Source organism: Phodopus roborovskii, unplaced genomic scaffold, assembly GCF_943737965.1.
Source record: "Phodopus roborovskii unplaced genomic scaffold, PHOROB, whole genome shotgun sequence".
In the NCBI taxonomy this organism is placed as follows: Eukaryota; Metazoa; Chordata; class Mammalia; order Rodentia; family Cricetidae; genus Phodopus; species Phodopus roborovskii.
In genome coordinates, this window is record NW_026126588.1 from 646058 (window position 1) to 658331 (window position 12274).

Here is a 12274-nt window from a genome sequence, read left to right on the forward strand (position 1 = left end):
GACAGACAGAGGAGGCACACCGCTCCAGGATGACCTGGTGGCTGAGGAGAACCTCAAAGCTTAGTGGGAGTTGTGGTGGTGAGGTGAGGGGCATGGGGACATTTGGGCAGCCAGACGATGTGAAGGCAGAAGGCTGTGGCTTAGAGAGGCCAGCAGGCATCAAAGAGGTCACATGACAGGTTCCTTCAAGCTCCGCCAAGGCAGGAAGCTGTGACAACTCTGGGCAGTGTGTCTGGCTCTGGGTGATTTTGTGATGGGGCCCTCTCTTGTGTAGGTCTGTGCACACTACTGTTGTGAGTTTACAAGTGCATCGGTCACAGTAAGCCAGAAGACAGCATTCTGCACACTTCCTAGGTGCTTAAGTTCTTTCCATCCCTTGATGGTCCCTGTGCCCTGGAGGTGAAGTTCAGATGACCCATTAGGGCTGAGCACTCAGCAGTCACCTTTTCTCAGTGTGGTGAGCAGGTATGAGAAGGCTTGAACGTGTCGGATGCCAGCCAGAAGACAGGCGATCCTCAAGCTAAAGAAGACAAATGGCACCCAGAAAATGTTAAGCAAAATGGCTGTGCTGCAGTGCAGGGGTGGAGGACTGCAGTGCAGGGGTGGAGGGCTGCAGTGTAGGGGTGGAGGACTCCAGTGCAGGGGTGGAGGACTGCAGTGCAGGGGTGTAGGGTTGCCGTGCAGGGGTGGAGGGCTGCAGTGCAGAGGTGGAGGACTGCAGTGCAGGGGTGGAGGACTGCAGTGCAGGGGTGTAGGGTTGCAGTGCAGGGGTGGAGGGCTGCAGTGCAGGGGTGGAGGACTGCAGTGCAGAGGTGGAGGACTGCAGTGCAGGGGTGAAGGGCTGCAGTGTAGGGGTGGAGGACTCCAGTGCAGGGGCGGAGGACTCTAGTGCAGGGGTGGAGGACTGCAGTGCAGGGGTGGAGGACTTGTCTAGTGTGCATTTCAGCACCATAAGAAACATCAAGCTTTGTGATCTCCAGTGAGGGAGGCCTCCACAAGGTCGGTGGTGCTCCTTGACCAGATTTCTGGTTTGGCCAATCAGAGTGTGGACCTCTAAAGGGGTGAGAGAACGCTAATTATGTCAAATGTGGGTCATGTATATGAGGGAAGTACTGGCTTCCCAGAGCCGGAAGAAGACTCAGAGAAAGGGAGGGAGGGGTCCTGGCATTGCAGAGAGTGAAGGAGCTGTTAGTTCATGGAGGAAAGAGGTTACATCTGGAGGGGTGGTCTGGTTTTAGGATTTGCTGTGGTAAACAGACAGGTGACGAGGTGGCATGGTTTCAAGGTCACTAACAAGGATTCTAGAGGAAGGCGCAATGTGTCCAGGTGGGGCGGAGTGATGCAGGACAGGGTCTCACCTTCGGAGTGGTGGGAGAGTCTTCCCAGGTGTGCAGGTAGCGGTGTAGAACTGCACAGTGCACATTGTGCAACAAGAATCATGTGTCTTAGACTCAATGAATTGGAGGAAGCCATTTTCTGTCCTGCCTGCAGGGATGGGTGAAAAGGCCACAGAGGGTTCAGTTTCATGAAATGGTGAAGGATGTGAACCAGAAAAGCTTCCATGAACGGGGGAACCCATGGTCAAGAAAGCTTATGGGAGGGAGACCCAGTGTCGGCTTGGAAGTCTTAACCCAAGACATGCACCTTCTTATGCTAAAAAGAGGGAGATGAATGTTGTATTAGTAAAAGTGACTAATGCAGAAGTCTAAGAGGAGGATATGAGGGTTAGTTACATTCTTTAACTAGTGCAGAATCTGGCGCCACAAGGTGCATCTTCCAGCTTGGTGTAAAACACCCTGTGGTTCCAGGTTGCTGCAGCCATATCTTCCCCAGACTCCTTAACATCTTTGGACTCTGAAAGCCTCAAACAATGTTCAGATTGCTCCAAAGGAGAAATAAACATGCCCCTTCCGGTTTTTAACCAGAAGCACATCTGCATGGTTGAGAGTGCCTGGCTTGCATGTATACACGTGCACCACATACATAGCTGGTGCCCAAGGTCAGAAAAGGATGTCAGGTCCCATGTCACCGTAGTTACAAACTGCTGTGAGCTGCCCAGTGGGAGCTGGGAACCGAAGCCTAGTCCTCTTGAAGAGTAGCCACACCCTCTCATTGGCTCCTAAGCATGCACACTTTTTAGAACAATATCTGCTTTCCTGGTGAGCCCCAAATGGCAGCAAGGTTCCCAGTAGCAGCTCTGAGACTGCTCATTCATCTTTTAGGAAGCTCTGCAACCCCTTAGAACCTATTCATGGTTGCCACACAGGCTTGAGCACATTTGATTAATGATTATTGTCTAAGGGTATACTGCCAGCTTCTCAGACAGCATGGGGCCTTCCTGTAAGTGAGAACTTCCATGTGTGTGAGCAGACATGTCAAAATCAGAGGACCACCCCGAGTATCCTTCCTTAGGGACCATCTATCTTGTTTTATTTTCATGCAGTCAGCTTTTACACTACGGTTCACCTCTTGAGCTATTCTGACTGGCGAGTGAATCCAAGGAATGAATCCTCCTGCTCCTGCCCCTCACTGCTGGAATTGCAAGTGTTTGCCACCACACCTGGCCTTTTAACGTGGCTTCTGGGGATCCAACTCAGGTCTTTGCGCTTGTAGAGCAAGCCATCTCTCTGCCCCATGAGAACTTTCTATACAAGCAGCCTCGAGGATCACTGGTGTGCATTTGCATGAAGGAGGTGTCCCTGCCAGCAATGCATCTTACAGCATTGGAAAAGGTTCCTAGGATATTCTTGGCTCAAAGTTTTCAGCATTCTGACTATCTGGCTCTTTTTCTGGATCAAATCACAGAATGGTCTGGTGCCAGCAAAATAAAGAGCAAATCTCCTCTAATGTGATGCTAATCCCCAGGACAACCTTCCCTGGTATTGGTTAATAAAGTAGGACTTTGCTTTTATTATGACTTTTTTTCCTGTACTAGATAACAATGCAACCTTGGTCACCCGGATGTTTAACCTCTTCTATCCCCAGATAATAATTCACTGACTTTTGAAACCAATACCCAAAGCATTGAAGGTAGTCTCCCAAGGCTTCAAATCTGTCCTGTGCTCCAGGTATAACTTAGTTACCTAAGCAAGACACAGCCCGCCCACCCAGCCTTAAGATCTCACTGAAGCAGGCTCTAGACACAGGCAACTCCTCAATGAAATGCCTCAGCTAAAAACTACATACTTGCAAAAAGGATTCTCCAGTCCAAGAAGCATCTAGACACCCTAGACTCTAGGACCTAGAGCATTCTGTAAGGGGTGGGGCTCGGGAACCAGGCACTGTACTGTGACACATTAATGTGCCATACAGACACTCAGGCATACATCTAATTCTCCTGGCCATGGACAGCATTAAGTGACCCAAGCCATAGGCAGAGCAAATACAGTGGCTGGTGGGGGGGAGGGGCTGAGGGGGCTCAGTGAGTAAAGAGCTTGCAGGTAAGCATGAAGGCTTGAGTTCGGATCCCTAGAAGCCACATAAAGCTGGATGTGGTGGTTCCTGTCCATAATCCCAGACCTCTTGTGGTGTGATGAAGGTGGACAAAGAAGAACCCCCAGAATTCCGTGGCTCAGCAGCAGATGCTGCCTCAAACAAGGTGGAAGGTGAGGACTAACACCCGAGGTTTCTCTTTCAGTCTCTGTCAATAAATGCTTGAAACACTCTGAGCCCAGCATCAGATCACTGTGCATATAGGAAAAGAGGGATGAGAGTGAGTCTACCCTACGACCACACAGCCACCTTGCCTTGTGGGGAGAGAGCTACACTTTTAGCTCTGACAGCCAGCAAGACCTAGGTGCTGACAAGACAACAGGGTTGTCCTTTAGAACGCTCTGCTCCGCCACCTCCCAGTACTTTACCACTTACCTAAAAGGAGACAAAATAATAGGCCCTTTTGTTTCCAGTTCCTATAATGTGCATTTCCAGGTTCGTCTGGGAGCACAGCTGTGAAATGTTTCAGCGCTGAGATAATTCTCTCCCTTCCGATTGTGAAGTGCTCTCTGAGCGATGTAATTGTTCCCTGCTGCAGTTCCTAGGTGGTGGCATGTCGGCACGCCAATCACTTCTCCCAGCTCGGATTGTTCCCCGCTGTGTTCACTCCCAGAATGAGCCCTTCCAGCTGTTGGAAGACGTCAGCATATTTGTTTGCATGACTTTATGCTTCCCGTGGAAATTTTTCCTTAAGCAAAGGCTGGCCTTCTCTAACCTGTGGAGCTAAAGCTGGACTTGCATTCATACTTCTTTGGGGTGAGCCGTGTGTTAAGTACTATATTTCAAGTGTGGCCCATGAGCACAGAGAATCATTTTATATGAACCGAAAGCTTTGATATGTCCATTCTGCCCACTTGAGGTCTCTTGAAATACTGGGTAACTGGCAACTACCTGTGCCTCCAGCTCCAAAGAGAGCCCGACACCTTCTGGCCTCTGTGAGCACTGTGCTTGTGTACACATACAGACACACGCATCTCTTGCTGGCTGCTTTATTAGGAGGACTGGAATTCATCTTCCAGTACTCAGCACTCATACAGGAGATGTACAAGGATAAGGAAAAAGAATGTAACTACATCACCAATGGATCTGATGCATCTTCTGGCCCCTGTGTGTGCACATGCAACACATGCACACATACACACACACACACACACACACACACACACGATATGTACATACATACACACACTTCAGCACTCACACACATTAAATATACACATGCACATACATGTTTACACACTTAAATTGAGTACCTACACACACATACACACACACACACGATATGTACATACATACACACACTTCAGCACTCACACACATTAAATATACACATGCACATACATGTATACACACTTAAATTGAGTACCTACACACACACACACACACACACGATATGTACATACATACACACACTTCAGCACTCACACACATTAAATATACACATGCACATACATGTATACACACTTAAATTGAGTACCTACACACACATACACACACACACACACTCAGAATGGCTAACATGGAACATGGTGGAAACACCAAGCACATAGTGAGGATGGTGAAGCCAAAGAGGGTGCTAACTTGTACATCTTTCTTTGATAAATGTCTGTTCAGGGAAACACTTGTGTGTAAAATCAGCTTCTGATCTCCGTTGCACTGCTGTAGGGCACACAGAAAGGGTTAACAGGAACTGGTCTCTCAGTTTCATTTAAACCTAAGCAGACAGTTACCATACAAGCAAGCAACCGTAGGAATCAGGATAGTCACAGCCATTTCAATGATATTTGTCAAGCATTGGGAGCAACCCAGATGGCCACAGATGAATGACAGGTGAAATGGATTTGTACAGTAAGTACTGCTGTTCAGTAATTTAAAAAAAATGAATGATAAACACAGGAATTTGAATTGATCTCAGAGGAATTAGAATGAATGGAGGGGAGTTTCCAAAAGTTAATTATATCAGGGTTCCACAGCATTCTGAATATTCTTAAGAGAACAAAATCACAGTGCTTGCCAGAGGTTACAAATGGAAGTGTGGCCTATAGAAAGTATTGCAAGAGAAGCTCATGACAGAAGAGCATGCCTGTGTCTAGACAGTGGTGATATTACAAGAAGCTGCACACGGGGTGGCATTGCATGGAACTATACACACTTCAATGTGTGCTTTAGAAATGAGAGTGTTATCCTGAGGATAACACTGATGTTTGTTTCCTTCCTTTAAAAACATATTTAATTTTCAAAAATTATGTGTATGTTTGTACATTTTCTTGTGGGTGTGTTCACTTGAATATAGGTGCCCATAGAGGCCAAAAGAGGACACTGGATCCCTTGGAGCAATTGTGAGTACCCGGTGTAAGTGCTGGGGTCCTCTGAAAGAGCAATGTGCTCTCTTAAGCTCTAAGTTGTCTCCAGGCTGCTGTGTTCTGCTTTTGGTACCAATACAGTTATGTAAATTGTTGCCATTCAATGTAGGTATGTGAACTGTTGCCATTGGATCACATGTGAAACATCCAGTTTGGAACACTTCCTAATCGTCTATCATTATTTCAACATAAATTTGTAAACATGGCACCAGCATTAAGACCAACATGTACCTCTCCTCCTTTAATACCATTGTCACACATGTGTGCTTTATGGAGACATCCTGCTGAGTGCATTTAGTGTTGCCTAGGAGTGTATGCTTCCAGCCCAGCACTCAGGGGACGTAGGAGGAGGAGAAGGGGAAGAGAATGTGGTGGAAATTGTGGAAATACAGTACTCACGTACAAAATTCTCTTTAAAAAATTAAAAAAAAAAAAAACCACGTAGATCAGGGAAATAAAATACAGAACATTGACACACCAGCACCTGCTGCTGTCACAATTTTCATGCACACCTTCTAATGTGTTCAAGTCTTCTCTCTTTTACAGTGAGAGATTTCAACATCTCCCCACTTCCAAGGGGTACAAGTTTACAAGTTACACGTAGAAGCACTGTGGAGCCCTAGAGAATATTTTTAAGTTTCCCAGGTGAATTTTAAAATGCCCCAGATTTAAAGACCCTGATTGTAAAAAATCAATATGACCATAAGAAATTTCAGTTGATCTATAAGACTGCTCTTCAAAAGTTTAAGGGTTTTTAAGAGCTACTTGGCAGGAAGAAAGGGAAAAGGGTGGCTTCACACCAAAATGTTATATTGTAGTCAGCATAAGATTTTAATTCTGTTAGCTTACACTGAGTGCTTGTCAATCAAAACTTCTAGGAATAACAGTATTTGTGCCAGTAGCTAGAAACACTCATACTGTTTGAGACCCTGGGCATTGAGGTAAGTGTACATGTGTGTCAATGAGAAGCCAGGCTTGAATATTGTTCCTTGGGAATGCTTTATCTTGCTTTTTGAGACACTGGTCAGAAGCTTGCCAAGTAGGCCTGGCTGACCAGCCAGTCAACTCCAGAGATCCTTCTGCCTCCTCAGCACCAAGATCTCAAACATGAGCCACCATGCCTAACATTTTTTATGGGGTCTCTGTAGAAGTGAACCCAGGTCCTTATGCTTGTGTGCCATGTCAGTTACTTGTCATTGTCAACTTGACTCAACCTAGAATCTCCTGGAGAGTCTTAATGGGGAGTTGCCTAGTCTAGGTTAGCCTGTGGGCATGTCTGTAGGAGGTTATCTTGATTATTCATGGGTGTAGGAAGGCCCAGCCCAGTGTGGGTGGCACCATTCCCTAGGCTGAGCTCTGAACTGTCTAAGAGCAAAGCAAACTATGAAAGATGAGTTTATTCTCTTTGCTCTTGCCTATGGGTGTGACATGACTAGCAGCTTGAGTTCCTGCCCTGAAATTCCCCAAAATGATGGATATTAACTTGGAGTTATGAGCCAAATAAGCCCTTTCCTCCCTATGTTGCTTTTCACCTAGGTATATGTTACAGCAACAAAAACAAAATGGAATGTATACCAAAGAATTTTATCAACAGAGCTCCCTCCTTGGGAGCTGACAAACCCATCTGCTATGTTTAAGATCCTGATTTTTGAGATGCTCCTGGTAAAAGAGTAATCAATAATGATGATTAAAGGGAAGAGAAATAGCCTCACATCTGTTGATACTGCCCACTCCATACTGTTGGCAAGATGGATTTGGGACACCTTCTGCCTTGTGAACAGAAGAAAGCACCACTGGACTCCTTCCCCAGTCTCATTAGTGAGCTCTGCTAGGGCATATGACATATTCAGGGGAATGATGCTAAGCTATGCTAGGACACATGGTATACAGAAGAAGGACTCTAAGCGCAGCCCTCTCGATTCTTCTTGTGAGCCTGACTGTAGCAGCTTCTCCAGGTGTGAGAGCCTGCACACACAGAGCGACCTTGGGCTCCCTCCTTCCCTGAACTTGACAGCTCTGATGTTCATCCTTGCCTGTCATCACTTAGACTTCAAAGACATGGATGAGTCTGAGGTATTTGTCAACACACAGACACTTGGTGAAGATGGCTCTAGTAATTAAAGATGTCACACAGCCTAGGTACTAGTAAAGATGGGGAAACTATGCCTATTATTTTAAAGATGAACATGACAGGCATCAGCTAGCAATCCTAGCAACTCATGTATAATCACTTCCTAAGAGCATCAGACTGCCTGAGGGGGGATGGGAGAGTGCTGGGGATGGGGGATGTCAGACTGCCTGAAGGAAGAATGGGCTGAGAACACCAAGGACTGTAGTTTCTTTCTTCTTCACAAAGGCAAGTGAATCTCCAGGCGGATTCCCCCACGCTGCTTATTGGAATTCAAAGCCAGGAATCGTGAGTTCTTAGGCATGATGAAGAATAGTTAATGCTGCCAAATACCATGCTCAACTCTTCAGTGCTGGAGAGAGGAGAATGAGCTCATGTAATATTGACGCCAAGGTCATGGAGTACCTGTGGCTATAGGAATCTGTGTTCTGCCAACAAGACCAAACTCCAGTATCTTCATTAGTCTTGCTTCCATGAATAAATGTCTTTCTGGCCTTGTTTCAGTTCAGCAAGTGGAGCTTGGTACCAAGAAGAAATGGTCCTGTTGGAGACCATCATTGCTTTCTCTGTTAGTTTTGGTGGCTGCTTTAAACCCTTGGGCCACTTCACCCTCCCTAAGTTAAACATTGCTGTGTGGTTCCAGTGGGTATCAATGAAGACTCCAGTGTTTTCTGTAAAGTGACAGATTTACAAGGTTTGAGTCAACTGTGCCCTTTCCATGGCTTATGGGGTATACTATATACATTACAATGATTTCCATAGTTAGTCTAGAGCTATTGGCAAATGGGTCTTTATAAGAAAAGGAAGCGTAATTTATAGACTTCTTTCCTTAGCCACTCCATGACTCAGACACACCTACTGTATTAGTCAATGTTCTGTTACTATAACTGAAAGCCTGAAGCTGGGCACTTTATCCAGAAAAGAGGTTACTTAGCTCACCACTCTAGACACTCAAGGGTCTGGTGAGGGATGGTATCCTAACAGGAAGAGGGAAGAGGAAGCCAGAGAGGAAAAGCCTGTTCCTTCTCTTCCCCTGTCCTGGTGTGTTTCCTTATTGTGATAAAACACTGACTAAACCCAGCTGGGAGTGGGGAGCTTACTTGAGCTTTCACTGCCCAGTTCACCACTGAGGAAAGCCAGGGCAGGAACCTGGAAGCAGGAACTGAAGCAGAGGCCACAGAGAAACCCTGGCAACTGGCTTGGTCCTTTGGGCTTGCTCCCTTTCTCATACGGCACAGGATCACACGTGCCCACAGGCTGATCTGATGGATCCAATCCTTCAACTGAGATCAGACAGCATCACAGTCTCAGGCTCCCCATAACTGTAAACCTCCCATTGGACTTTGGAGGGACTCCTAACATCACCACTCTGGTGCTGAGCCTCCGTGAACCTTTGGGGACACACCCAAACACATCCAAACCAAGCATCTATTTTCTTCCACCTGGGTCCCCATTCTTATAAGCAGACCCCGTTCTGCTCCAAGGTCTCTCCTCCAAGATCTCAAAGTTCCTGCAATGCAAGCCAGTGTCTCCAGGCGGTGGTGTTTGGCTCAGCAGCCTGTGTCCTCTTTTTAGTAATGTCCTGGAGTCCAGAAGTCTTTTATCCCTGAGGGTGACGTTGATGGAGCTTACTGAGTCTCTAAGAGCTACTGTATCCAAGGATATTGCTTGAGAAACTTGGGCTTCAGATAGAACCAATTTCCACTCTGATGTGTATCTTCCCAGGAGTAATAAGAGGGAGTAAATCAGTTGTGCCATGTGTCTTATTTGTAGAATCTTGCTAAGCCAGCGTGAGTCCCTTCTGATACTATATCTGTGGGCTGCTTATGCACTGTGGCTGTTTCAGGGCTATGGCCACTGTGGCACAGTGCAGGCTGGGATACTTGCTATGATCCAGTGTTCCCTTCTAGCCAAACACACACTTCTGCATTCTAATCACAGATGTAAAAGTCTCACCTTCTCATTACCTGCCTCCTGTCAACCTATATGGGATGAAGCACTCAAAGGCTCTGTGTATATATGTATTTGTGTGTGTGGGGGGGTGTAAGTGTGTGTATTCGAGTGTGTGTGTGTGTATTCGAGTGTGTGTGTATTCGTGTGTGTTTGTGTATTCATGTGTGTGTGTGTGTTCACATCTTTAATTGCAGTCCTTTCTGTAGATATTCTATTGCCCAGCCCTCCCATACCCTCAATATCCTCATTAGAAAGATCCCCAGGGACCCCGAAGGTTTACCCTCTGCTTAGTAGGAGTGCTGGCTAGTTTTATGTCAAAATGATACAAGCTAGAGTCATCTGAAGGGGGGGGGACCTCCATAAGATCCAGCCGTAGGGCATTTTCTTAATTACGGATTCTTCCTGGGGGAGCACCTAGCCCATTGCGGGTGATGCCATTCCTGGGCTGGTTAGTCTGGGTTCTATATGAAGGCAGACTGAGCAAGCCGTAAGGAACAAGCCAGTAAGATCACCCCTCTATGGCCTCTACATCAGCTTCTGATTCCGGGTACCAGACCTGCTTTAATTGAGTTCCTGTCCCAGCTGCCTTCACTGATGGACTACAATGTAGAGGAGTAAGCTTATAAACCCTTTCTCCCCAGCTTTCATCACAGCAAGAGAAACCCTAACTGAGACAGTAGGTCATCAAAACTGAAATGTGGGCTCGAGAGATGGCTCAGTAGATACGAGCTCTTGCAGCATAAGCATGGGAACCAGAGTCTTACCCCGAGCATCCTTGGAAAAAGCCAGGCTTGGAGGCGCACACCTGTAACCCCAGAACTGGGGAGTGGAGACAGGTGGGTCCCAGAGCTTGACAGCCAGCTAGTCTAGACAAATCAATGAGTTTTGGGCTCAATGAAAGACCCTGTCTCAAAATATAAGGTGGTGAAGGATTGCAAAAGAAACCAGGCTGACCCCTGACCTCCCTGGTGCACCTCCTCTAGAATCACCTGGGAGACAAGGCCTGGGCGGGGTTTGTGAGGGAGTTCTAGATTAGCTTGATTGACAGGTCAAGCCCACTAAACGTGTGACCAACTGTCTGGGCTGGAGACCTGGAGAATAAAAAAGGAAGAGAGTGGTCAGAGGACCAGCATCCATCTCTCTAACTGACAGCAGAAGGGTTGTGACCAGCTGCATGAAGAGCTTGCTACTGTGCATTCCCTCCATGATTAACCTCGGCCCTCAGCTGCCCACCAGCGCCAGCCTTCTCCTTCCTCAAGCGCCTCCCCCTGGCTGACAACAAGGGCTGCCTGTGACAGACTAAGTTGACCAGGAATGCCATGTCCTTTGAGTATAGACTGAGTTAAGTGCTCCTCATCCCTGAAAATGGGGACTGGTCCTGCTTAGGTCCTGGTTAGGATTTCTGTTGCTGTGAGGAGACACCGTGACCACGGCAACTCTAAATTGGAGTGGCTCACTTACACTCCAGAGGTTCAGTCCATCTTGGCAGGGAACATGGCAGCATGTAAGCAGGCGTGGTAATAGAGAAATCGCTGAGAGTCCTACATCTTGAAGGCAACAGGAAGCCGACTGACAGACACGCTGAGGGAAGCTTGAGGAGAAGAGACCCCAAAGCTCACACCCACAGTGACACACTTTCTCCAATAGTGCTACTCCCTTTGGGGGGGGGGCGCTTTACTCTCAAACCACCACAGCCTCTTTTATGGAATTCTAATTCTTATGTTACTAGAAGAACCATGTCCCTCTACAGAAATCCAGGTATTGCTATTGTGGCTACAGCCATGGACTCCTTGTTTCTGAAGAAATTGGTCAAGAGGAAGACAGGACAACCAGCTCACCTTGGCCCCCTCATTTTAAATCAGAAAGCATTTGGAGCCCTAGTATGCAGGAATGCTCTGGGTGCTGGCACAATTGTCTAATGTGTATTTGGGTTCAGTTAATCGGGCTCAGTCCTACAAATGAGAGAACATTGGGGACATGTTTGCCTTACCAAGGCAAGATCCCTTGCCAGCCACAAATGGACTTCACAATGGAGCCAGAATCAATTGCCAGAAAACATCTGAAACTCTCGGGCCTTTCTCTTTCTCTGTCTCTCTGTCTCTGTCTGCCTCTCCTCCCTCCTTCCCTTCCCCACTCCAGTGACATTGCTAGAAGGTTTCAGGCCATCTGACAGAGACAAGGAGACAAGGACGTACTGGCAATGTCTAGCTGGAATGTCATCTGCTGTCCTCCCAGGTTCTGAACTTGTACCCATTCCCTCTGTTTGAACACTGCTCAGACTATTATGGACCGCTCACTCTTGAGGCCCTGAGTCATCTCAGATGTGTAGTCAAATGTG

The 12274-nt window shown here is 47.0% G+C and overlaps 1 protein-coding gene across 1 annotated transcript in view; it reads left to right on the forward strand.

Moving 5' to 3' along the window:
• Positions 1-3532: 3532 nt before the first annotated feature.
• The window catches only part of LOC127236552 (mucin-2-like), a 118933-nt gene continuing 110191 nt past the window's right edge, over positions 3533-12274 (forward strand). Inside the window, exon 1 of the mRNA XM_051204259.1 lies at positions 3533-3605. Within this exon, the coding sequence (XP_051060216.1) occupies positions 3533-3605 (73 nt within the window). The remainder of the gene's footprint in view (positions 3606-12274) is intronic.